Raw genomic sequence first — 26647 nt, forward strand, 5'->3', positions numbered from 1 at the left:
CAACCCAGAATTAAAAGTCCCGTGCCCTCTGAGGGTGTGGGCACTGCAGTCCAGGCCCCCATCACCACCGTCCTTTCCAAGGTAGGCTCCCAGAGCCAAAGCAGGGGGAGCCGCACCTGCCTAACTCTTCTGTGAGCTTGTTTCCTTTTCCCTGACGGCAATTCTGTCAAGTGTGAAGAGCAAGAAAAAATCTCCCCAGATCCCCCTATCAAGAGAAGGTCGCCACTAGCATTTTCTAGTCTGTCCTCTGGGCACTGAACCCTGAAACGTTCGGAGTGATGCTCAGTGTGAATTCCTCTTTCTTCCCGGATGGAGCTTCCCCAAAGCTCCAGGCCTTTCTTCCAGTTTGGCCGTTTGTTGCAGTGGCCTCAGTGGAAGCCATACTGGACGGGCCTTTGCTGGTCTGGTGCCTCCCCTGTTAACCTGTCGGTCAGAGGTTGCCACCACTCACCCCAGCTCCTTTGTTAACTTCACTAGATGCTCCCATGGGTGTCTTTTCAGCCTAGACATTTTATTTTGGCTACACTCTTTGCTTTCTTCAAGAGGTGGCCCCAACTGAGAGCAGGTAGCCTGTGTGTCTGTGTCCTCAGGGCCCAGTGCCTTACCTGTCACCCAGGGGTCTGGTGAATGTCTACAAAGACTGTCAATATGAATGTCAAAGTTCGAGGAAGAGGAGGAAGAGGCAGGCAGGGGAAGGAAGGTATTCACCTCTGTTCAGGGCTTTGCATCAGCCCTGGAGCAGGGAAGAGCGGGGGCAGGTCAGGTGGGAGGCCTCTGCCGCCTTCCACCCAGCGCAGGCGTTTACGGCATGGCTTTATTGCTTTGTTCAAACTGGTAAGAAATTTCAGAACATCCGACACACCCTACTCAAATGCAAGGACAAAAACACCTTCCAAACCAGCAAGAGCTGATGGGGGCCAGTCTTCCTGCATTAGCCCAGACTTCAGTTTGAGTGTTGCCCCGCCTCGGGGTTAACGACCCCGCCCGCGTTGGTCGAGTGAGAGCCCTGCTTGTGAGGGAGGGATGGGCCGCAGGGGACCTGATGCTGATTGAGCGAGCACCTTCTGTGCCCTGGGCACTTTCACATAACTGGCCTCATCTAATCCCCAGGGTGATGTGACAAGGACTTGTCACTGTCCCATTTGGCAGTGGAGGAAATGGAGCTCCTGAGCTCTGGCAGCTTGCTCCAGGCCCTGGACTAGGGGTTGGGTTCTTTTACCCTACCCTGTTCCTCCCAGCCCTCGAGGGCAGTGGGGTTAGCCTTTGTTTGGCCCCAGGTCCCTCTGAGAATCTGCTGAAGGCTGTAGACACTCTCTCCAGAGGACCCCCCCCCCCGCACCCCGCTCCATTGCGCACTGAGTTTCAGTGGACTTACAGGCCCCTGCAGGGTCCATGGACCCGGGTTTAGCACCTCCGCCCTGGGGAGATCGTGAGCTGGCCGCTGCCACTTTAAACGCCTTTAATCCTGCCGCAGCGCCAGGTGTCGGAGCCCAGCTCCCCTCCCAGGACAAGAGTGTTTGCTTGGTGACTGTCTCTGCGGTCATCGCCGGTCTCCCATGAGCAGCTGTGTCCGAGCTTGTGGGAGCACAGTGTGTTTCCCGCGTGGACGCAGCCTCCGTGACTCAGGGGCTGGGGGCTGCGAGGGCCGCTGCTAAGCAGCCTCTGCCTGTTCTCCAGGTCTCTTATCAGAAATCACGGATCCGGAGAGCTTCCTGAAGGACCTGTTGGACTCAGTCCCCTGAGCACCACACGAAACGGCGGTCGACAGAGATGGAAGCTAGCCTGCCTCTGTGTTCTCCCCTCCTGTGTGTGATTTCCGCCACGGGTTGCTGCATCGTTGCTCCATCATTGCTCCTCCCTCCTCCCTCCCTCACTTTTCTTGGAGTGGCTTGGGGATTTTAGGCTTCCTGTTTTATCTCGTGTGTGTGGTGCACTAGCTATGAAGTTGTCTGTAACCCAAGCCGTCGAAGGACCTGTACATACCTAGGAGCCACGAGTTGTCCTGGCCAACTGAATACTTGAGTGTGCACATCTTGAGAAATAAACAAATGACTTAATACACATTGAAAAGGAAGGTGTTGCCTGTGCTTGAACCCCTCCTTAGTGACACTGGCCAAATACTTCTCCTTGACTGCACAGCCCTTTCTGGCGTCAGCAGGGAGGCCTGCGTGTATCACATTCGCTGTCTCTTGGCGCCAGATGGAGCCTGTCTGTTTCGGCCAGCAAGTTGGGGCACCGCATTTGACGGCTATGATCTTTCCTGAAACAAACGCCTTGACTTCTCTTAAGTTTTGGCCTTAAGAGCTGGAGCCCAAAGACATGTGACTTTCTAGTCCTCTGCCAAAGGCCGGCTCAGCGCAGTCTTTCTACAGCAGAGGCATTTGACGGTCCCCTGTTAACGTCAAATGGGAAATCCTTTGGCGACTTCTCTTCAGTGTTGCCATGTTGGGAGAGGGCCTGGGGCAGACTTTGAGTGGCTGCCCTTTACTGAGCGCCTTCTCTGAACCAGCATCAATTGCTCAAGGCCACCCAGCCTATAGCTGCCAGAGCTGAGGTTTGCGCCTCCGAAGTCGTGTCCTGAACCACTGTGGCAGCTGCCTCTGGGGGCCTTGAGACCTGCTTCCCCACGTTCATGGGCAGCAGCCCTCTTAGCGAGGCAGCAGGACTCCCACGAGCCTCTCCCCAGATTGTAGGGCAAGGCTCATCCAGACGCGGCCTCGCGGGGAAGAAGAGCTCGATAGTGGCTGTCTCCTTCACTTCCCTGTGAGCCACTCTGCCACCTGCTTTCCCGAGTGACAGTGTCCCCTATCTTGATGTCCAGTTTATGTGGCTCACTCCTCAGGCCAGACCATTTGGGACAGAAGGGGCCTCTAGGTCCCTTTAGAAGACTCCCAGAGCCAGGACTTAGTGTGTCTTCCCCGGAGCCCCTGACCGGGCAGACACAAGCAGGAGTGAGTGTCGTGCTTGGGTTTTAGCCAGAGAAACAAAGGCAATTTGTTGCAAGAGCCCAGCTGGAGGGACTTCCCTGGCGGTCCAGTGGTTAAAGCTTCGCCTTCCAGTGCAGGGGGTGCAGGTTCGATCCTTGGTCAGGGAGCTAAGATCCCACATGCCTCGCAGCCAAAAAACAAAACATAAAACAGAAGCAATATTGTAACAAATTCAATAAAGACTTTAAAAATGGGCCACATTTTTTTTTGCGGTACGCGGGCCTCTCGCTGTCGTGGCCTCTCCCGTTGCGGAGCACAGGCGCCGGACGCGCAGGCTCGGCGGCCATGGCTCACGGGCCCAGCCGCTCCGCGGCATGTGGGATCCTCCCGGACCGGGGCACGAAACCGTGTCCCCTGCATCGGCAGGTGGGCTCTCAACCACTGCGCCACCAGGGAAGCCCACATCAAAAAAATCTTTAAAAAGAAACCCAAAAATCCCAGCTAGAGGCAGGCAGGCCCTGGCAGACGAGAACATGCGTGTGCCGAGTGCATAGGCGTGCACGGTGGTGTGGGTGGGCGACGGGGCTTTCTGAGGGACGGACGGGCTCGAGGGAGGGGGCAGCAGCATCTAAGGGCATCAGGCGCTCACTCCTTTGTTCAGATCCCAGCTCCACCACCCTGGGTGTCTCCACAGTCTCCTCATCTGTAAAGTGGGAATGTCGGTATCTGCGGGGTCAGGTGGTTGCCACGTTTACGCGAGTTTACTTGGTTGCCATGTAGTAAGGAAATGGCCGCTCTTACTACTGATGAATTCATTTGCAGTCTGCAGAATCTTGGCTTTTTCTTTAACGAAGCTCCACGTCTCAGGTGAGGTCCAAATATGTCCAGCTTTGAAGGTGGATGACGGACCTTGGTCTCAGGCACACTTGCTTCTCACACTGAGCACAGCAAGTTCATTCCCTCTCGTAGGTCCATCATCTCCCGTTTTCTGGTCGTCTCCCAGGAGACATCCCAGGTCCACGTTACCATGTGGAGTTGCTGTTACGTAACATCCTAGCAGGTAATAGATTGGAACAGCTTCATCTGGGACAGCAAAGGCAGCGGGGAGAGTAGGGGAGGGTGCGGGGTAAACAGGTGGGACTATCCCTGCCTGCCGGGTGGCGGGCACTGATGGAGGCTGAGCCGCGCTCATGGCAACGCCTTGGGGCCTCACGCTTTGACCGAGGGCCTTCGGAAGCTTAACCACGGCTTGGTTCCTTGGGCCTGCAAGGCTGAGGTCTCCAAGGCTCATGACAAGGTGTTCACTTCTTTTTCTCTGCCATTCATATTTTGGTTTCTTGCAAAGTCCTCAGAATTTTGGCCTCAGCCCAGTCGCATCAAGTCTCTTGTTTTCACGGTCACAGCTTTTCCTGGTATGTACCCCTGGTGCTTCCCCGTGCCTGCTGCAGTTGCAGGCAGGTTGCCGACGCGGTGGCCGTACAGGCCTGTGACAGGTCCCAGAGCGGTGCCCTCGGCAGAGCTTGGGCAGGAGTGGAAGCTAGTCCAGGGCAAGAACTCGGCCTCCCCCAGCCTGCGTCCCCTGACAGCACCAACGGACATCGGGCAGAAAAACAGTTAGTCCCTTCCTGTCCCGAACCATTTTCTGGGCTAATTGCTTCTTGGGTCCTTGTCTTTCTCAACAGGCAGCCCCACTGGGGGGGTTCAGATGGTTCCAGACTGGCCACACCTGATGATGGCCTTCCCCGCACACCTGCCCTCCTCTGCCCACCAGGCTGCTCAGCTCAGGGGTGGGGTGGGGCCTGGGAGCCAGGGCTCCGGGGAAAGGGCTTGGGGTCAGATTTGGGTTCAGAGCTGGCTGTGCAGCCTCAGTTACCTCTCCGGGCCTCAGTTTCTCCACATGTGAGATGAGCACACCTCATCGGGGGTTAGCCAAGGGAGCGCTTATGCAGCCCGCGGCTCAGAGGAGGCTCTGGAAACATAAATTGTTGGGGTTATGAACGAGGCAGCCCAAGAAGGGCTTTCACAGGCCTGGGTGGGGTTCCATCCACGGCAGGGCTCCTACAGTGACAAGAGCTGTTTGAAGGTAGTGAGTCTTCTATCACTGGAGTTACCCAGGCAGAGGCTGGGTCTTAACCACAGACGTGCCACATGGAGGTGGTGGGGGGCAGGGGATGATGATATCAAAAGTCACTTCCAACTCTAAGGCCGGGGCAGCAGGTGGGAAGTCCAGGGGCTTTGGAGTCAGACAGTCCTGGGTTCTGATTCTGCCTTCTCTACGCCTGGCAGACCCTGCAGGCCTCAGTAGGTCCCCTGTAAAGGCCGTGAGCAGTGCTGCCTCACAGGATAAACGTGACCATGTTTGCAAAGCGCCCAGCTCAGCGTAGGTGCCAAACACTTGTGGGTCCTGAGAAGCGTCTCGCTGATGTGGGAACGAGGCTTCCGAGGGGCCTTTCATGGAGTCCTGCTGAGAGCCCCCACCCTGCCCCCCGCCCTTGACTCTGGTTGTCCCCCAGCCGGTGGGGCAGGGCTGCAGGGAGAGTGGCTCATGGGCTTCTCAGAGTCTGAAGGGAACCTGGGGGAGGCAGCAGACCAGGGGAGACAGCACCCACCTTCCCGGGGTCCCCTCCCACAGCTCTGGAGGGGCTTTCTCCCAGAGAAAGGGGAGATGCTGAGGCAGTGTGAACCTGATGGGCAGGTCGGGCCTGGCCCCCGCCTTGCTCCCCTCCATGCTGCGCTGTGCTGCCCCCCGGCCTGGCTTGGGAGAGGACAGGATGCACCCACGTGCATGGGGCTTTCCATCTCATTAACTCCTGGGAGGGTGGACGGAGATCTGTCCAATGAGCCACTCTGGGGGGAAGCCAAGGCCGGGGAGGGACAGGGACTTGCACAGGCTCCTGGGTATCAGCACCGCGGGGCATGCAGCTTCACTGAGAAGCTGGTGGACGTGCCATTCAGAGGAGGCCCCAGATGTTTCCCCACATGGTCCTAACCAGCCGACATGTGCCTCGCTCCGCGGAAAGTGCTCACAGGGTGTTTTGAGCCTCACAGCCGCCCTATGAGGTTGGCACTAGAATCCTCCCCATTTTCCAGGTGATGAAACCGAAGCCGCCCTGTCAGAAGTGGCCGAACAGGGATTTGAGTCCCAAGTCCACCTGAGGCCATAGTCCACAGCCGTCATCTCTTTGCCACCTCGTCTCTGTGCTTATCCCAGCTGGACGCTCTCTTGGAAACATCTGGACTTGAGTGGCCGGGACTGTGGGGGGCAAACAGGAAAAGCTCCTTAGTGCCCCAGAGGCTGACTTGGCTGAAAGCGGCAAATTGGTTCAGGGAGGGTGTCCGGGGTGAGACACATCTGGCTGCTGTCGTGCCACCTGAGAGCCAGGATAGTTTGTACATTTTTAAAGGGTTGGAAGAAAAACACAGAATATGCAACAGAGACCGTATGTGGCTCATAGAGCCTGAAATGTGACTCTCCGGCTCTTTGCAGAAAATGTTCACTGAGTCCTGCTTTGGAAGAGGGATCCACAGTGGGTTACAGTGAAGAGAGACGCAGACTGGGGGCCACCGTCGCCCCCCGTCAGCCGTTCGAAGTCCCTAAAGTTCCCCATGCCATCCTGTGCCTGTAGTCACACTGCCACGTGTAGATTTACAGCAAAACCCCACAGGCTGACCCCCTGCTTGCCCTCGGTACCACCTGCTGAAGACAGTGCCGGAGGTGAAACAAACGCTGTGACCAGTGACTAGGGTGCTGGTGTCGCCGTGGGACGTTGGGGGGGCTGAGAGTGGCAGAGGTCCGATGCGAACCGGCCTGAGTGGTTAAGGGGACCTACCGTCTCACCCAACAGCAAATCCAGAGGGGGACCCAGGAGTAGCTGATCCGGGGTCTCCGAGCGAGCACATCTTGGGCCTTGTCTGTCGGCTCTGCTCCCAGGCGGCTACCCTCCAGGTCCCACAGGGCTACTGCCCCCAGGGGTCCCTGTATTGCTTCCCGCCTGGCCTGACCACACCAGAGAAAGATGGGGCCTGCCTATCCCTGCATCAGAGCCTCGGGAAACCTCTCCCGGAAGTCCCCAGGCGTTCCCCCTCACGTCTCATGGGCCGAAGATGGGTCCCTGACCCATCTCTGTGCCAGTCCCTGTCGGGAGACAAGACAGCCCAGCTTGGCTCAGACAAAAGTGTCCCTCCCTGGGGCTGGACAGGGCAGGGACATGAATGCTCCCGGGTCCCCCCGAGCCAGAGGCAGGGGCGGGAGTGCTGTGCAGTGGGCAGCGACAGTGTCCAGCACACCTCCCTCACTTCATCTGGTCCACACAGTCCACCTTCCTCCAGACACCAGGCCTGCCTGTGCCCCACGGCCGCTCCCACCCCCGCCGGCCCCCAACAAGTTCTCACATTGATCCTGTTTCTTGATCCCTGGCTCTGGTTTCAAAGTCTGGGCAGGCTGCAGGGAGGCTGGGAAAGCAAGGGCTTGCACAGCCTTTGTGGGAATTGAGGCGGGGGCGCCCACGACTTACAGGTGGGTTCAGATGAATCAGAGGCCAAAAACGAGGACAGCTGTTTTCCCCCAGGTGGTGGGCCTGGGAAATGGGGGAGTTTGCGTTACAGGGAAGCTTTGGTGTCCATTGACCTGGGGTCTCGTCCCAGCCCCGCCAGTCACCAACCCCCTTGGGCAGATTGCTTAATCGCTCGGAGCAACTCATCCCAACAGCAGAGTTGAGCAAGATTACGACCACTAGGCCCCCGGCACAGTGCTTTCACAACCACACGGCTGTTATCAGGAGCCGCCGGGAGCCTGGCACAGGGCAGCGTTCGCAGACACATCCACGGAGCCCTCTCTGTGCCCAAGCTCAGGGCCGGGCCTCCAGGGGAGGCCAGAGGGACCCCTCAGGGATGAAGGGAGAGGGTTGAGCCCGGTGGACTGAGGCACAGGACAGCCGGGACCCTCAGGGAGGGAGAAACCACCTCTGGATGGGGGTGGTGTGCTGGCGTCGGGGGAGGACTTCTTGGAGGAAGTGGCGTTTGAGACAGGGGTTCCTAAGTGGAGGGAGCAGAATCTCCAGAGGGGCCGGGACAGCTGTGGGGGAGGGTATGTGGAGGGAGGCCAGCCTCTGAGGGTCTGGGCTTGTCTCACAGCCAGTGTAGGCGCTGCCCTGGGAAAGGCCTGGTGCCAGGTGAGTGGGCGGTGGACCCGGGAGGGGCTGCAGGTGTAGGGCGCAGCTGGGGTGCTGGGCGGCGGGGGAGGTGCAGGACTGGGAGGAAGGTGGCCTGGCCGCAGTGGACAGGACATGGGTCCGTGTGACCCAGGGCATGTCCCAGGCCCTGCTGGTCTGTCTCTAGCTTGAGGGGGTTGGACGAGACCAGGTCTTCTCCTGGTGCTCCTGGAAGCCCCCCAGAGGCTTAGCCTTCCATTTCTCTACCCACTCGGCTGCTCATTTCCCATTTCACAGATGGGAATACTGAGGCCTGGGTTGGGGGTGATAGAGGGACCTCGCAGGGCAGGACTCGGTGAGTGGTTTCCAGAGGCTGACGGATGCCTTTTTCTTTAGTTGTCTTTGTATTCCAGAAGATCTCCACCCCCACCTTTTCCCCACAACAGTGGCGTTTTGAAGAGCCCAGGTAGGTGGTCTTTTAGAATGTTCCACAGCAGGATTTGTCTGTTTCGCTGAAATGTCATTTAACTGGTTCTTCTACCTGCTCCTGTCCCATAACCAGAAGTCAGGTCAAGGGCTTGATGAGGGTCTCATTACAACCTCCCATCAAGAGAAGCCTGGGCTGGGGACTTTGCCAACCCCTCCCTTCCGAGTGCCTGACTATAGGTGATGCCGTTTGACTGACTGCCGGCCACTCGAAGCCTCCGTTCCCTCCTTTGCCTGGTGCCCTCTGAGCACCTCCTCTGTGCCAGGCCTGGGGGACGGGGACAAGTACTGGTCACGTCCCTCTTCAGCCTGCCATGAAAGAAGGCTGTCAGTCCCGAGCCGAGGAGTGGACAGGAGGATGGAGGCCGTGACAGAGGGGACTTGAGCTGGTGGGCAGAGTGGCTGAACCATGGGGTGGGGGGCCGGGGTCAGGGAGGCTTCCTGGAGGGGCTGCCTGGGCTGAGTCCCAACAACAAGTAAAACGTAGACTGGGGGCGGGGGAGGGGGGGTGGGGCAGGGGAAGAAAGTTCCAGGCAGGGCATCAGAGGGGAAGGTGTGAGGGCCAGAAGCAGCAAGCTTCTGGGGGATCACAGGTGTGAGAGGGACTCAGGCTCGACCCTCAGGAGGGCAGTGTGGCCCAAAGCCGGTGGCCAGGCGCCCTGTGACATGGGTGCCTCTGGACACGCCTGGCCACCCCTTCCCGAGGTGGGTGTGAGGCCACCGCCCGGGGTGGTAACAGCCTAGCTGGCTCCCTCCACCCTTCCATCCTGTCTCCACTGTGACATCTCTATCTAGAGTGCCTGCCAACCCTGCCTTCGTAAAACATGTCAAAGTGGCCCTCCTTCCCCTCCCCCAGCTCAGCCCCTGCTCTGGCTGGTCCTTAGGAAAGACTCGCTGGCAGAACCTGAGCGTTTCCACGCTCCCGGTGTTTTGGCAAACGTAAACTTGGGCCTGGAAATGGCCCCTCGGGTTCACAGACAGGTCTCAGAAGGACGGGAGGGCTGGGAGCTGTGACAACGAGCATCGATACCTCCCACCCTGCCTTCCTTTGGAGTCAGGGGAGCCCTGCCCTCCCCGCCTCCCCGCCAGGATGGCTGCCCCATCACTCTCTGTAGAGCCGGTCCCCTGGCCAGAAGGCGGTGATATCATCTCTTCTTGGGCAAGCTCCATCTGCCAGGGTGGGGCCCCCGCCAGGTAGAGGCTGGCGCGTGTCTGGGAACCTGAGCCCAGGCAGGCCGGGGGGACAGGGAGGCAGCCACACAGCCAAGATCCTCAATTCTTGTCTCTTGGGATTTTCCCAGCCTGCCCTGGGGCAGGCTGTGGTCCTCTTCTGATGGCCTGGGGCCTGGTCTCCATGAGGCAGGAATTCTCCTCGTCTGTGACTCTGCATCCACCGATGGAGGAAGCAGAGAATTCTCTGTGTGCATGTTCCTACGTGCCAGGGTGGGACTGGGGGCTGGGGCAGGTGCCCCCAAAAGGCAATGGGGCTGTGTAGCCTGTGAGGAAACAGCTGCACCCACACTGGCCTCTGTCCCTCCAACAAGCCAAGCCCTTTCCAACCCTAGGGCCTTTGCTCATGAAGAACGCTCTTTCCTCAGATTCTCATAGACTCTTTCGGGGTACTTGAGTCACATGTCACCTCCTCAAAGGGGTCTTTCCCAGCATCTGTCCAATATTGTCCCTATCTCTCTCTATCCTGCTGCCCATTTTATTGCCTTTGTAGCACCTGTCACGCTCTTAAGTTGCTGTATTTATCCGCCTGGTTGTGTGTTCACAGCTGGCCCCCTGACTGCTCATTTCTTGATCACAGCCCTCTCTGGCTTGGGTGGAATCATCTCTGTAAGCGTCAGCTCCCTGGCACCGCAAGATCCCCAGAGGCAGGAGTGCAATCCTGTCCTGCCCGTGCCCCTGGCATTGAACTGGGGAAACTGGAGGACATTGCCACCAGCAGGCTTGCAGTTAGTTTGCCCTTTCAAGGATGAGCACCTTAGGGAAACTGAGGCAGCCCTCAACTCATTTCTGTCCCCAGCCCCATCTGCTGGACCTGGGCTTACTCCTACCTGTTCACAGGTCGCAGGGACCAGGTGTTCGTTGTGTCTCAGTACGCCCAGTGCCCTGAGCCCAGTGGGGCTACGCAGTCCGGGTGCTGAATGAGCTTAATAGGAGAGGGAGGGAAGGAAGCCAGGGATGGCCGTGCTAAGGGCTCCTAGGCTCCCCTGGGTCAGTGGTTTTCACACCATATTATTTTCCAGCCAAACTCTAAATGGACCACGCCACCCTGCCCCCAACCATCCCCCACCCCCACCCCCACCCCCGCCACAGGTGAAGAGAAGTCCAAGGTCCAGCTCTGGGGACATTGTCTCAGTGGGAGCTGGTGGCCCACCTGCTTGGTATGTCCACCCCTCCCCCAAGGGGGCTGCGGCTCCACGGAGAACAGAATAGAGACCACTGGTCAGAAACAACAGTCTCACTTTACAGACGGGGAAGCTGAGGCAGCATCGTGAGCTGGGGGCCAGCCGGCCAACATCACCCAATGACCTTTCCACTTCCGGTGGGCTCGCCGTGCCTTGGTAATGTGCGCCCCCCGACCAGCACTAGAAGGCATCTGTGCCTGGCCCATCCTTCACCAGGGCCACCGAGGGCTCACAGGGCCAAGGTCCTGTCTCCGATGGCCCCTTTTCTGGGGGAGAGGGGTGGCCCCCCAGCATGCACCGGGAAGGTAAGGGGGTTCCTTCAGTTTGCTGGGGTGCATGGAGGCCCCACCTGGCGGGCACTCATTTCCTCACCTTACCAGGTGTCACGTAGCCCCGGCCGTGGCCATGTGGAGACTCAGGTCCCCTTCTGTGGAATTTGGGGCACAAAGGCTGTTCCCACTGTGGGAAGTGGCATCCTTGGCTGACCAGGGAAGAAGTTCTGTGCTGAGCTCAGCTTGGGGTTGACTCACGCAGGGACCTCTCCCAGGGACCCGGAGGAGTCGCCTGGCCTGCCTGGGGCTCCCACGAGGCTGCCCGGTGGCTCAGGGCCCTGGACATGTGCCGGCTAATGAGTGTGCCTCCCGCCTGCCTGGCCAGCCCGTCTGCGACAAGGCTGAGCAGAGCCACAAGTGCCCGGCGGGGAGCCGCCCTCACTCGCGGCGGGTGGGTCTTGGCCCTGGGCCTGCTGACACCAGGGTTTTGTCCTGCGCCAGTGCTGGGCCGGCCCGTTGAGGGGACCATCCATCCTGGGCGCCCATAGGAGTCACTGGGGACAAGGCAAACGAGGGCTAACCCCGAACAACACAGATCACCCCTTAGTTTGTTGGTCCCAACAAAGGGAGTGGGTGGCTGAGCTTCTAGGAAGAGAGGGTGTGGATACAACCTGCACTGTGGTTGGTGCCGCAGCCGCCCATGATGTCTGCCCCAGATTATAGCTTTGAGAGGCAGGGACAGGACTGCCCAGCCCTGTCGCATGCAACTGTAGCTACGTACCTGGGGTTCTCAGGAGAGGCCCACGGGGGAGATGTGGGCCATTCTGAGCCAAGCCATCGCTCGAAGAGGAGAGTGGAGAGGTGCGGAGTGCCAGAGGGGGAGGAGCAAAGGATCAGGCCTGGGTCAGCCTGGCCTGAGTGCAGTTCTGGCTCTGACACTCACTGGTTGTCTGATGTGGACTTTGTTCATGCCCCTTCCCCAGTCTGAGCCTCTGTTCACGGACTGTAAAATGGGTTTACTGATCTTTATCTCGTAGGGCTCTGATGAAGACTCAGCAGATTTGCTAAGGGCTTTGTAAACTGTAAAGTGCTGAAAAAATGGTGAGCTGTTTTTATTATCTGCCATAGGCAGCCGGATCACTCCCAGTTCCTGAATTCACCCCTGGGGAGACCCAAGGTCCCTTCTGAAGCCATGAGCTGGCAGGAGCAGAGGGGCTGGCGTACAGCCCAGCAGAAGGGCTACAGGTGGGGCGCCTGTCTTCCCTCCCCCAGGAGAAGCAGCCCTGGCTGAGGCTAAGAACCTCCTCAATTCCCTTGAGTTGGGAAAATTCACTTGGGAGATAAAGCGGGCTCCTTCTCGGGACTGTTTGGAGAACGCAGTGATCTTAGGGTCTGCATCAGACAGACTTGGGTTTGAATCTGGGCTTTGCAACTTCCTAGCTCTGGGAAGGAGGGTGTTCACAGGGGTAACAGTGGCCCAGAGGACAATCAGAGCCTGAGCAAGGGGACAAGGATACCCCATGGGAGGGTGATCTGGTATGGGTATCAGAACCCAAAGGGGTGAGAAGGTCATCCACGAGGGGGGAGCCGGCCACAGCGGGTGTCAGAGCCCCAGCAGGGTATGGAGGGTGGCCAGAGCCCAAGAGGGGTGAGGAGGGCATCCCTGTGTGGGGGGATGGCAGTGGTGGGAGACTGTTAACCTGTGCGGGGATTCATCAACTTGGTAAATATAGTAAGGACCAAGGAAACACAGATTTTCACATCCAAGAAGGGAGTTACAGATATGGAAAGGGAGAGACCGAAAATGAATCCTGCGGCATTGGATTGGAAATTGAGGTATCAAGTGTGTACTCACGGTTTTCAGTATGAGAGAGATATAGAAATACAGATGTCAATGTGTAAATACCATATAGTGTATGTGTGTGTGTAAATAAATGTGCTTCCTGTCTCTGCCCCCGGCTCTGTCTACAGAGAGGGCCTGGGAGTAGCAGCTCTCCCCAATAAGAACGAGCCCATTTAGCACCCAGATGTTGGCTTCTATATACCACTCTCCACTAAAGGAACTGGGGTTCCTTAGAGACATGGCTGATTCTAGGGCTGAGGCGGGGAAAGTACAAGATGAAGCTGGAATGGCTTGTTGTGCCAGAAATTAAGGAACTACTCAAAGAATGGTGGACACGTGCCAAAATGCCCCAGGAACCACTTGAAGGGGCAACCGCTGGCCAACTCTGGGGCAATTTGAGAATTAATGGTAAACAATGACAGTCATGGATTATAAACTGCTGAATACGATAGGAAACCACGAGTCCAGCCTGCTATAAACAAATAAGTCAATAAATGGACAGTTTAGAGAGGGATGGGATAGTTACCTAGTCTCAGAGTATCTCCTTCTTAATTACAAAGGGAGAAAGAGTCCCTTGACAGTGGAGAAACCTGGCAGACACCACCTTAATCAAGTGACCCCAGTTGACATGATGGAACAAATTCAAAGCTAAGTAGGTGCCACCTGGGAGAGTCCTGCCACAAACGAACCCAGCCACGAGGAAACAGTGGCCAAACCCAAATTCTACAAAATAACTGACCCGACATCTTGAAAGGTGTCCAGGCTGTGAAAGGAAGGGTGGGTAACGCTGGTCCAGAATGAGGAGACCTGACAACTTAGGTCTGTGAACTGGGTGCTTTGGCTATAAAAGGCATTGCCGGGACAGTTGGGCAACCAGCACGGGGCCTGGGGAGCAGAAGGTAGCAGTGTTTCGATGCTAACTTCCTGACTGGACGGTTTTGCTGCGGTTGTGTAGGGAAGTGTCCTTGTAGAAGGTAAACACCAAAGAATCTGGGGTAATGGGGCATCAGGTCAGCAGCTTACTTTCCAAAGGAGCCAGAAAAAAAGTTCTTACTATTACATGTGCAAATTTTCTACTGGTTTGAAATTGTTTCAGAGCTTAAAAACTATTAGTATAAAAGCAGATGAGCAAAATAAACAGAAACAAGAAAAGAATTCCTAACATGAGACCATCTGAATGCAGCACATAGGCAAATCCTGACATAATATGCGCTCATCCAATGTCCGTAATTCTGCTGATGACTGTTGAGTGTCCTGCATCTCCTGGCCTTGTCTTTTCTTTCTGCCCATTTCTGTCATTTCCCTCCCTGCTCAAACGCTGCTTCCTCCAGGAAGTCCTCCATGAAAATGTCATTCACAATTGCTGGTAGCATAGGGAGTACGGGAGGGGGTTGCACTGGGTGAAACCCCATCCTCAAGCTCTCCTCCTGCCCTAACCTTCCAGCATCCTCTGATCTGGGTGTCTGTTCCTCTCCTCAGAGCAGGTGTCTTCCCAGAAACCACTGGACCAAGGTCAAAGCTATTCTGTCACTCCGGTCCCAGAATTACAGCAAATCTGGTTCACTGAGTCCATTCGCCTGCCTCTTGGCAGGGCCGTTCTTAAACTGGCTTGGCGAAAGCAGGCCTTATCTTCTTTCTATGTTTCCAAGGAACACGATTTCAAAAGCACACACATCCCGCAACCCTCTCAGGCTGGGCCGCCTTGCTCGCTCAGTCGTACGGTTGTTCATCAGCTGTGCATCTCTGGCCGGACTTGCAGAGCACTTGCTCTGCGGCAGGCACTGAGCTGGATGGATGCTTTATCCACATTCGCTGGTCAAATGCTCGCACAGCGCGATGTGCACAACAGCTGCGGTCACACGTCCCTCTCACAGACGAGGACACGGAGGCGCGGAGAGGCTGAGCCCCTCGCTGGCGGTGCTTTCTCCCTGGACAGTTCGTTGTCCGGCTCTGGGCTGGCAGCTCTACCTATGTCTGCTCGTTTCATCCCCACAGCGCCCTGCGACATCCAAACGACTCTCTTTGTTTCTTAGGGAGCCTGAAGCTCATACAGTTTGGGGGGCAGGAACTCTGAGAAAAAGAAGACAAAAATATCTTACTTTTGCAAATTGCTGAACACACACGAGCAAGTGAACCCGTTGCTGAGGCCCCTCCTGGAGCCTTGGGGGCATCTTGGAAGCTTAAGCTCCCTTGGCTTCCGGGTGAATCAGCCTGTGCTCAGAGAGGTGGGGTGACTTGTCCTGGGTCCCTCAGCTCACGAGGAAGATTTGACCTGAGTTCCTGGGAAAACTGCCCTCTTCTTGTCCTCACTTTCTCAATCTTGCCACATTCTCAAGGTGAGCTGGGCCGGGTGGTGTGGTGGTCTGTCTGGATTTGGGGTGGGGCAGTTAGAAATCCCACGCTTGGACCTTCAGAATCACCTTGGGAGCTTGTCAAGAATACATGTTCCTAGGCCCGCAGCCCCCCCAGATACAGCTTTAGTGGGTCTGAGGCAGGGCCTTGGAATCTGTATTTTAATAGGTCCCCCGATGAGGCTGATGCAGTCACCCCCTTTGAGGACACACTGCCCCGGGACAACTCTTCTGCCCCTGTCACCTCTGTGTCTGGTTCTCTGCCAGTCTAGGCCTGGCACTGTGGCTGAGGTCTGCGTTAATACACCATGGGCTGAGCAGGCCTCATTTCTCAGGTATGCAATTAGCAGCCCCAAGAACAATACCCTGTTTTAATCATTACAGCTCCAAGCCCGTGTGGTAATTTGCTGCTTCTTTTATTGCAATAGCAAGCTCTGGCTTGGGAACAGGGGGCAGAGCTCTGTGCTTTCATCCCAGCCTTTCCAAACACCTGCACAGGGGGACTGTGGGAGAGCAGGAGAGACACCTAACACCTGGACAATCCAGGAAGGCTTCCTGGAGGGAGTGGCTGCGGGCTGTCCACCAGCAGGACCCAGAAAGGGGCTGGCATTTGGCCCAAGGCTGGGGATATAATGATAGACACATGGGGTGGACACCATCCATGCCCTCGTGGTCTCACAGTCTGTTACAGACGAAAAAGTAGAGAAACCGCTGCACCCAGAGGGCCAAATTGTTGTGGTCCAAAGGTGCCCCAGCTCAGCTGCGGTGGGGGCAGGGGTCAGAGCAGGCTTCCTGGGAGGAGATGACGTCTCCGCTGAGCCGTGAGGGTGAGTAGAGGTGGGCCAGGTGAAGGGGGTGGGGGTGGGATGTATGGATGAGTTTTCTGGCCAGAAGGAAGAGCATGTGCGAAGACCAGTGAGGCTGGAGGCGTAAACGGGGCCTCGTCAGCCAGGCTGAGGGTCGGACCCCCGTCCGAAGTCATGTGCTGCAGATAATTGTTTTTTCCAAAGGCGGCCGTAACACTCTCTCCCATCTCGCTTGCTCTTCTTTCAACATGACCTTGACATTCCTCCCATCCAGTGCTGGGGTCTATGTCCCCTTCCTTTGACCCTGGGTGGAACTTTCTGGGTATATGGTGGGGCTTTGTGTATGACACTCTGTGACCTCCAAAGTTAGGTCACAAAAATGCTTCTCCATCGTGCTCTCTCGGGATATTTACTCTTTGAACCTGGCTGCCATGCTCTGAGAAAGCCCTCTCTTGGAGAGACCACGTGTAAGTGGTCCAGGCAACAGCCCTGCTGAGGTCCCGCTGACAGCCAGGATCAGCCGCCAGGCATGTGAGCAAAGACTTCTCCAGATGACTCCAGCCCCAGCCAGCCTTCGAGTTTTCCCAGCTGAGGCCCCAAACATCATGGACTCAAGGCATCCCCGAGAGGCCCTGTCTGTTCTTGACCTACAGACTCTGAGCATAATAAAGTGGTGGTTTTATGCCACTGAGTTTTGGGTAGTTTGGCGAAGATGGTGAACTGCCAATGGAGGCAACTTGGTGGAGGGATGCTCTGGAAAGTTCACTGGGTCTGCAGCGTGGAGAGTGGGTGGGGAGGGCTGAGGCTGGAGACAGGGGGGCCTGTTAGTGAAATAAACAAAATTTGAAACTCCAACGCCAAGACCATGTTTGCCCAGCCCCCATCAGCGTGGGAACTCCGGCCACACCGTGCTGAATGGCCGTTCAGCCTCCGCCCGCACACTCAGGCCTCACCAGGCTGCCCTGTCTTTTGTCCCTCAGCTCCGAGTGTCACAGTGTTCTTTCTCGGGTCAAATCGACATCTGAGCCCCTGAAGCATCCCTGTGTTGACATTGTTCTGTCCTCAGAATTCCCAAGCAATCCTTCTCTCCCATTTTCTCCTTCAAGGATTTGGTGATGGTGACCATCTATTCTTCTGTAGAATTAGCAGCTGTAGTTGTGTCAACTGCTCCTCTCATGGTTTGAGTTGCAGACCTGGGTTTAAGTGGAGGCTCCATCACATCCAGCTGAGTGGCAAGGGCTCACTTCCCCAAGTCTCAAGGTTCTCTTCAAGGGCATGGCTAACAATAGTGTCTGCCTCCTATCGCTGTATAGAGGGTGACGTGAGTTAATAAGGCATTTAGGGCAGGGCAGGGGCTCAGTCAATGTCAGCTCATACAGTGGGACCTAACCCTTACTGCCTCTTGTGGCTGCTGTCAAAAGCAATTGAGCCAAAGGGAAGGAAAAAGCTTTACACCCTGTGAATTGCCAGGGAGGGAGGGGGGCATGGCTGTCACTCTTTTATTATTATTTTGAAACAACTCAGCATTGACCTAACCTGCTCCTGGGGACCAGGCAGACGTAAGGGGGTGAGGGCCATCCTTTAGAGAACATGGGGCGGGCACTGTCCTCTGTAGTCAAAGGCGGTTCTGTTCATGGCTATCAACCTCTCTCTCCCAGCCTGGCTCCTGGCCAAGTCGCTTCACGGTGGGTGAAGGCTCTGACTGTGCCATCCCCGTGCCTACCATTTCCTCGTGAGGGTGAGGTCATGGTCAGCAGCAGGTGCTTTCTGAAAGGGCTGAGGGTGCTGAGGCGCTGGGGCTATCGTGGGAATGGGGTTCACAAATCCCTAGTCTCACCTTTGTATACCAGGACCCTGGGGTTGCCACCTCACCATGTCCAGGGTTCCCTGGACGTTACCCAGACAGTTCAACCAACCCGGATCATGTGCTGGGAGTGGTGCTGGGCTCACGTTGACTCAGGTGGCTTGGGCTGCCAGGGATGGAGGGGACAATGGGGCTCCTGGAGCCCCCATGTGGAAAGGTTGGGACTGGAGGCTGAGGGTCCTGGCCCCTCCTCCACTTCAACCACAGCATGTCCAGTTGGACCTGGTTCATATATTGGAGTTCCGCATAAGACTTTGAAAAAACGTTTAAAAAAACAAAACAAGACTAAGTCAAGATTTTAAAACTTTTACTCTAGTCCGCTGAGCCTAGAGAGGGGAATGGATTGTCCAGGTCACATGACCAGGCAGTAGCAGAAACGGAACCAGAACCTGATGGAGTAGAGATTTGCTCTCTGCCTCCCCAGGCAACCATCTCCCCTTTACCATTTCCCATTCTGGGCAGGGGATGCAAGACTAGAGCATGTGATTCACACTAAGCCAATCAGTGCGTTCCATTTCTCTGGCCACAGGGATTGGCTCAGGAGTGAACAAGTGACCAAAGCAGGACCAATCAGAGTGAATCTCAGGGCCTGGGGCTGGGAATGCTGGGATTGAGATGCTTTCTCCTTCCTACTCAGGGTGATGAGGGGGAGTCCCCTTCCGCCAGGACTGAGCCAGTCACGAGAGGAGCCAGCTCTGCTGCAGGAAGGGGGAAGATGCACAAAAAGTGGGCCCTTGGTGATTTTTAGACCAGTTGTATCCAGCGTCACCTGCTGCCAGACTCTTGGGCCTCTTCATTGTTTGGGCCAGTTTGAATCAGATCTTCAAGTTCAGCTACACAACACTGCAACTGAAAGCATCTTCCTGCACAGGAGTCTGTTCCCAGGCCTGGGATATTGCCATGACCACCTGGTGCGCGCAAGGTCATGGCCCTTTGACCTCTGAGCCCCTCCTCCAGGTTGCTGTCATACCCCACTCTCTGAAGATGCTGGTAGTGGAACCCGGACAGGCATCCACGAGCTCCTGGCTCGGCCCTTGGAACCGGTGGGGGTGCCTTTCTCACCGAGGGCCCCCCCCACCCTCCCCCCCACCCTCCCCCCCACCCTCCCCCCCACCCTCCCCCCCCACCCTCCCCCCCACCCTCCCCCCCACCCTCCCCCCCCATCCACAAGCCCCAGGCACTTCAGACCCTGAATCATCCACCTTCAGAGGCCTCTGCACCAGAGCTATGAGGAAGACGCCTTCTCAGCCGAATTCCCCTCTCAGCCTCTGACTGGGAGCGGCACAAGGAAAGCTCAGAAGGGGCTGCCTCCTAGCTGGTCATGACCCAGCTGTGCCCCAGGTGTTTGGATGTGACCCAGGGGCTCTTCTCCACTTGAGGGCAATAGCAACAATCTATTACATGCCTACTGTGTTCCAGGGGCTCTGCCAGGAGCTTTCAGGGCAGTCCTTTGCTAAATCCTCACCACCTCCTGAGGAGGGCAGCAGTGTGGACCTGGGGTTCAGCATAGGGACTCTGGAGCCAGGTGGCCCGGGTTTGAATCCTAGCAATACCACATACTAGCTGTGTGACCTTGGGCAAGTTACTTAACCTCTCTGTGCCTCAGCTCTCCTATAAAATTAGGATGCTGCATGTTAGACTCTTGAATGAGAAGTCAATACACATAAAGGGCTTAGAACAAAAATGCCTGGCCCATGGTATGTGCTATATAATGTTAGCTATTATTGTTATTATTCCCATTTTACAGATGGCAAAACTGAGGCTCAGAGAGGAAGAATAACTTGCCCAGAGCACACAGCTGAGTAAGCCAGGTCTGTGTCATTCCAGAATCGATGACCCATTTTATTGCCACTTGAAGTAACTCCCTAAATGTGTTACTTGAATGGTTTTCTGCAACTGGGACCAGCCAGGGCCTTGTGCTTCAACAGGGGGCAAATGTATAAAGAATGTATATGGAGTCTAGCCTGGCCTTTACTCCAGTCACATAATTTTAGAGGAAACCCTAGCGATTATCTATATCTGAGCTTCCAATATGGTAGCCACTAACCATGGGGCCGTTGAGCCCTGGGTATGTAGTTGGTCTAAATGCTCTGAGTGTAAAATACACCTTGGATTTTGAAGGCTTAGCACAAAGAATGTAAAATCTCCTTAATTTTTTTTTTTTTCACCGTGCCTTGCGGCATGTGGGATCTTAGTTCCCTGACCAGGGATCAAACCCGTGCCTCCTGCAGTGGAACTGTGGAGTCTTAACCACTGGGTCACCAGGGAAGTCCCTCCTAATACTTTTTTGTATTGACTACATGTTGAAGATATTTTGGCTATATTAGGGTAAATAACATATTATTGAAACTAATTTCACCTGTTCATTTTTACTTTTTTATGTGGCTGCTAGAACATTTATGACTCACATTATATTTCTATTGGACCGTGCTGATCTAGGCTATTATTCCATTTTACAGATGAGGAAAATGAGGCCCAGAGGTGTGATTTGCTTTAGGGTTTTTGTTGGCAGAGCTAAGCCTCCAAAGCTCCACTCCAGGGCTCATCCTAGGAATGCCAGTTGCTTCAGGAGGTGAGAGGTGAGCTGGGCTGCACGAGGAGACTTTGGTCGCAAAGATCTTTTCTCCTTGCCACCGTGGCTCTGTTCTTTCCCCCACCAATTGTGCCCTTTCCCACCTGCACCCCCTCCACACTCACAACCTGCCACAGCCCTCTGCCCAGACCACAATGTCGAAGAGTTGCCCAATCCAGGGATTTCTGAGAGCCCCGTGATCCACCCTGTCTGCCTGCGGGAAACATTGGCTGAAATATTCTAGACAGAAAACCCACCTCTGCTTTCAAAGACCTCCTGGCATGGAGGCTCTATCATCATACTTCTCACTTTGCTCACTGTGGACTCCAGCGTTCTCTCATTGAAGTCTTCCTGGTGTCTAAACCACATCCCTCATGCTGCCTCCTTCCCCCTGGGCTGTCTCCTGGGGGTTTTCTCAAGGACTGGCTGGGGGTGAAGGTTATGGAAGACCAGGCTGGAACATCTGGATGGGATGAGCTCTTGGCAGAGGGAGCCACTGCTCGTCTCAGTGATGGTGGCTGCTCTCTCTCTCTCTCTCTCTCTAAGCGTCCTAGAGATAAAAGAGCGGTGAGCTCACCCTGTGGTCTCCAGAGCCCTCATATTCGGGAGCCCAAAGCGCACTGTCACCTCATCCCTTCCCAGGAAGAAAAAAGCCACTTTCTAGTAGTATGATGGAGACAACTGTGTGGGGCGCTGGCTTTCGAACATTTTGATCACAACTCACCGTGAGGAATGTATTTTTCATCACCACTTTGCATACGACACACACACACACCTGAAACAAAAGTTTTATGAAACCAGCCTTCCCTTACTATATGCAGTATTTTTTAAAAACTCTTTTCCACCTTATTCTATTTAAAAATGCTGCTCAGGAACCACTAAATCGATTTCACACTCCACAAGTGGGTAACAACCTGCAGATTGAAAAATGCTGACTGAAGTGAACAAGAACTCAGGCTCTGGAGATGGTTTTGTCTGTGCCTTGTTTCTATTTGTGAAGGGAACATGATGACCCTGAATTTGCAGGGCTGCTGTGAGGGCTGAGAATAAAGGAGGGAAGGCAGCTGGCATAGAGTAGGGGCACAAGAAACAGGGTTCTGTTGTTATTGCTGCACTGATGTACTCATTCGGGAGGTTAGGGAAGGTGGGGCCATCGGCTCTGGGCTATGGTTTGGGAATGCCAAGGATGGGTGTGTTTCTCCACCGACAGAATCTCACCTATCTCATCACTAGATAGGCATTCCTTCAGAATGACTTCAGGTAGGACTAAATCGCCCTGCCCAACTTGGTTCCTTTTCTGTGTAAGTGCACCCTGCTACAGGTGTGACTCGGGTCCCCAGTACTTTAGAAAAATGAGTTTGTCAGACTCTCCCAGCCCTAAGGGACAAGGGGGAAGGAAAACTGGGTCAAGGAATGTGTCTGGAATGTGTGCATTTAGAAGTTGGTGGGACACCTGGAAGGTCTTTCTGGACACCTGGACATAATCCCTGGCCTGTGCCTCACCCCCACCCCGCCCTGCCCCACCAGCCCCAATCTCCCAATGAGAAGAGACACTCTGGGGTGTGGGCCAACGCATCTTAGTTTCCTCTTTCCAACCCATCTTCCCTCCCTACAAACTACCTAAAAGCCAACTCCTGGGAAAAGATCTGCCTCATTAGGCAGTGAGCTCCCCGTCACTGGAAGTATTCCCCCTCCCCCCCAAAAAGGCTGGAGAACCGAGAGAGTCATTGTAGAAAAGATTGGGACAATCCTGGTTTGGGGCACTGAGTAGGTGATTTATACATGTCTGTTGAATAAATAATTGTGATTCCTGTATTGGGAAGGAGGTTGTTCTAGAACACTGCTGAAACTTGGCTACATATCAGAATCCCTAGGGAATTAAAAACACACGAATGCCTGGATTTTACCCCCATGGATTCTGAACTGCAGTTTGGGCATTAATATTTTTAAAAGATCATCATTTTCCAGGTGATCCCATGTGTAGCTACGTTTGAGAACTGGGACACCAAGTTTCCTTCTAAGTCCAAGATGATAAGTATGTGTTATAAGGTCATTTACACTTTAGTATAATAAATTTAGTATAATAATAAATAGTAAATTTAGTGTAGTATGTTGTTCCCACAGGGTACAAGTTATCTTGTACACTATGTGATACATATATAGTAAACGGTTTAAAAAATGTGATATCAGAGTTCAGCTGGATTTTCTTTATAAGAAGCAGAAAGTATTCAGATGCGTCAGCTAAGTCTTAATGCTGAGGGCTAATGGTCCATTGGCATCCATGTTAAGTGGGCAAGTGGGTTCGCCGAGCACACCCTGGATGCAGAAACTTCTGGGACTACAGAATTAAAACAGGAACCTCCAGTTTGATGGGAGAGGCCTAGCCCCTGACTCAGGGAGTTCCAGTCTGATGGGGGAGGCACAGCCCTTGCCGCCAGGAGGCTCTTAGAGATAGCCTTCTCTGCTCTCAACTTCATCCAGTGTTTTCCAGTTTATAAAGTATTCTTCTATCTAGCGTCCTCAGTAAGTGATTGGTCTAATGAGGGGACAGTCCTTCCACCCTTGGGGAACTTTCTGTAGAATTCCTCTCTCCAGTATTCCCAGGCTGATGGAAGACACGACTACTGAGTGTCCTTAGGGGGTCCTTGTTCTGATGCCTCCGAGAGTCCCCACCCTCTGGTGTCTGGGCAGGGGACAAGGATGCCTAGTCGCTGTGCCCTGGGAACCCACCGGGGCTACTGTGAGTGTCGGCAGCTCCGCGGTGCCTTTAGCATGCCCAGTTGTAATTATCTCCTTCCCTAAAACAAGAGCTCCTAATGGGCAGGGACTCTGCATTAGTTTCTCTGGATCCCCAGAAGGTTTGCTGACTGATGGATGGACCAACTCAATGAACGAATGAATGAATGAATGAATGAATTAGGGCAGCCGGGGGGTTGCATTCGGACCCTCCTCATGGTAGTGACCCTGCTCCTTTGCCTGGATGGCCTAGAAGCCCTCCTGCCCCCTCCTTAGTCCCTGGGTTTCCAAAGAGGATTGCACACACCTGTGCAGGGTGGATTGCTCCATCAGCTTTGTAAAAATATGCCAGAGACCTGGTGGAGTCCTGAGGCCCCTAGGAAAGGGTCCCAACTCTGCCAACAGGGATGCCATGCACTTCTCAGTGGGCATCACGTGGAACCCAAGAATGGGAGGGGTGATGGGGTGGCTTCTTCCTTCATGGGGGCCCCATGCCTCTCCTCTCCTCTCCTCTGTACAGAAAACTGCACCTAGAAAGAGATAAAAGGGAAATGCATCCAAATAAAATAGCAATTGTCTTGGGAAGGGCTGGGGGTGGAGGTAACATGATCACTTCTCTGTAGTTTCCAAAATTCCCAGGCACGACCTTGACAATGAAGCAAACCTGCATAATTTCATAGTCCTGTGCAAAATCTCCCCTGGTTGTCCCCACATGGCCCTGCCCATCCCCTCGGGCTTAGTTTAATTTCTTGAGATTCACTGGAATTTGCTCCAGGCACTGCCAGTGAACTGCCCATGGCTGCCCTATTCCCTGGTTGGTCTGAACTCTTCCGGGGGTGGGGGTAGGGGGTCCATTCCTTTCCCTGGTTGCTGGCACAGGATCTATGCCAGGAATCAACTCAAAAGAGGCACAGGGGTTACCTAATAAATGTTACTATCTGACTGCTACTCCCAAGGAGGGATTCAACGATTCCAGTTTGTTCAGATCCTGGTGAAAGGAAAAGAGGGCAAAAGTTTCCCGCCCCCTCTCATCTTGCAAATTCTCTCACCACCAAAATGGCTTTGGGCTTTTGTCTCCACTTGGGCCCCGAGATCTTTCTCTACTTCATTAATCCATTCGTTCTTTCATTCACCCATATACTCAACATCAGACCACGCTCATCAGATCTACGGTGGATGGTCTAACGTCACCGTGACCGTCTCTTGTCTGGCCTTGTTCACTGGTTTTCCTTTCTTGCCTCCTTAGACTGTTCTCTCCCAGAAAGATTCAGGGCACACCTCCTCCTCTGTGCCAGGTCCCATTCAAGGCCCAGAGGCCAAATATTAAATCAAGAAGGCTCTGGCTTGCATCATCTGGTCAGGAAGAGAGATGGGCAAATGGATAATCCGGGTAAAATGTGTTAAGGAAAAGAATGAGCAGGGAGGAATGGCCCGCCAGGGTCTTCCAGGGTGCCCAGGAGGATCGGCCGGGGAAGGGAGAGAGGAAAGCCAGTGTGGGCCAGGGGACATCAGGGCTGGTGGGGTGGTTCTCTTCCCTCTTCCCCTCACCTCCTCCCGGAAGCGCTGTACCGTGTCAGCGGGGGGGGGCAAAGCGAGAAGGGGAATTCTCAGCAGCCCACAGGGGTGAAAGTTTGCTGTGTCCTAAAACTTGGCGCTAAAGTCAGATGTGCGGGATTATCTGTGAGCCTCAACCATCCTGGCCTTATTGTAATCTCTCTTGTCCCGGCTTTGTCGGGGGTGGGGGTGGGGGGGGAGTTGATGTGATTATCCACGGTGTTGCTTTGGGCAGGACTTCAGCATTGCAGAGAAACAGACCCCTTTGCCCTTCTCCATCCCCCTGTCCTCCTGGCCCTAGGTTAAGGGGCTGGTCCAGTGGGACAAAACACGCTAGCTGTCTGCAGAAGCTGCTGGTGGAGATCCTCCACCGTCAGGTGACCTGCTTCCCAGGAGGATTTGTTTGTCTTTCAAAGAAGAAATAAACAGAAGCTGATTCTTGCACCCTATGGCGAGCTCCCGCCCCCAGAAGGCACTGGCCGGGTGTTCTGTGTGGAATCGTGATGTTGAGCTCTGGGGAGGGGTCTAGAAACCCTAGCTGATGTGGCCTGGGTTAGGACAAAGTAGAAAGAAGTCGCAGTGCGGTAGGGAGGGGGCTGGGATTATGGCTCAGCCTCTTGGCCCCTGGTGACTACCTGTTGGCAAAATCTAATGTTTAGCCTGGTTTGGGCTCACAGTTGGAAGGACTTGGGGCTGGCCAGAGACCCCAGGAGTCCTGATCTGGGCTATAATGAGGATACCCCATCTTGAGCAGGTCTTTGGGGAAACGAGGTGGCAGGATGCCCAGTAGGCCCCTACCCTGGGATGCCCCTCATGCCAGGCCTGGGACCCCAAAAGTTCTTGGCCTAGGACTGAGCCACCCTGGAGATATCTGGGCTTGTGGCGGGGTTTTGCCAGAGAGGTCTGAAAACATGAGCGCCTATGTGATTTTCGGGACCCAGTGCAAAGTGAAAACGTGGGCCCCTGTCCCAAGGTAATTAAGAACTTCAGGAGGACTAACACAGGACATGATACCAAGCACGGGCCCTTCTGAGCACATGGCCCTGTGCACAGTTCCCACGCCCCCAAAACCCACTGTATTCTTTTCTTAGGGCTGCTGGAACAAAGTCCCACAAACCAGGTGGCTTTCAATAAGACACGTGTTGTCTCCCAGGTCTGGAGGCTAGAAGTGTTGGCAGGGTTGGTTCCTTCCAGGGATCTCGGGGAGAATCTGTCCCAGGCCTCGTCCCCAGCTTCTGGGGTCTCACTGGCAGTCTGTGGCTTCCCTTGGCTGTAGCAGCCTCACCCTGATCTCCGTCTTCACGTGTTGTCCTCTCCTGTGTGCCTCCGTATGTCTTTCGTCTGAGTGGGCCAGTTTCTGGCTCCAAATTTCCTCTTTTTAGAAGGCCACCAGGGACTTCCCTAGTGGCGCAGGGGTTGGGACCTGCCTGACAGTGCAGGGAACACGGGTTCAAGCCCCGGTCCAGGAAGATCCCACATGCCGAGTAGCAACTAAGCCCGTGCACCAAAACTACTGAGCCTGCGCTGTAGAGCCTGTGAGCCACAACTACTGAGCCCACGTGCTGCAACTACTGAAGCTCATGCGCCTAGAACCTGTGCTCTGCAACAAGGGAAGCCACTGCAGTGAGAAGCCCGCGCACCGCAACAAAGAGCAGCCCCCGCTCACCGCCTG

General features: G+C 55.0%; 1 protein-coding gene across 5 annotated transcripts in view; it reads left to right on the top strand.

Moving 5' to 3' along the window:
• UBR4 (ubiquitin protein ligase E3 component n-recognin 4) overlaps nt 1–3484 on the top strand; it is a 127605-nt gene extending 124121 nt beyond the window's left edge. For all 5 annotated transcript variants that reach the window (XM_022552048.2, XM_089899902.1, XM_089899913.1 and 2 more), the window contains one exon: nt 1678–3484. In XM_022552048.2, coding sequence (XP_022407756.2) covers nt 1678–1742 — 65 coding nt within the window. In that variant the 3' untranslated portion in view covers nt 1743–3484. The remainder of the gene's footprint in view (nt 1–1677) is intronic.
• Nucleotides 3485–26647: the final 23163 nt, after the last annotated feature.

Source organism: Delphinapterus leucas, chromosome 1 (assembly GCF_059928025.1).
Source record: "Delphinapterus leucas isolate spDelLeu-1000000601 "Yukka" chromosome 1, BTC_Dleu_Yukka2, whole genome shotgun sequence".
NCBI classification, from domain to species: domain Eukaryota; kingdom Metazoa; phylum Chordata; class Mammalia; order Artiodactyla; family Monodontidae; genus Delphinapterus; species Delphinapterus leucas.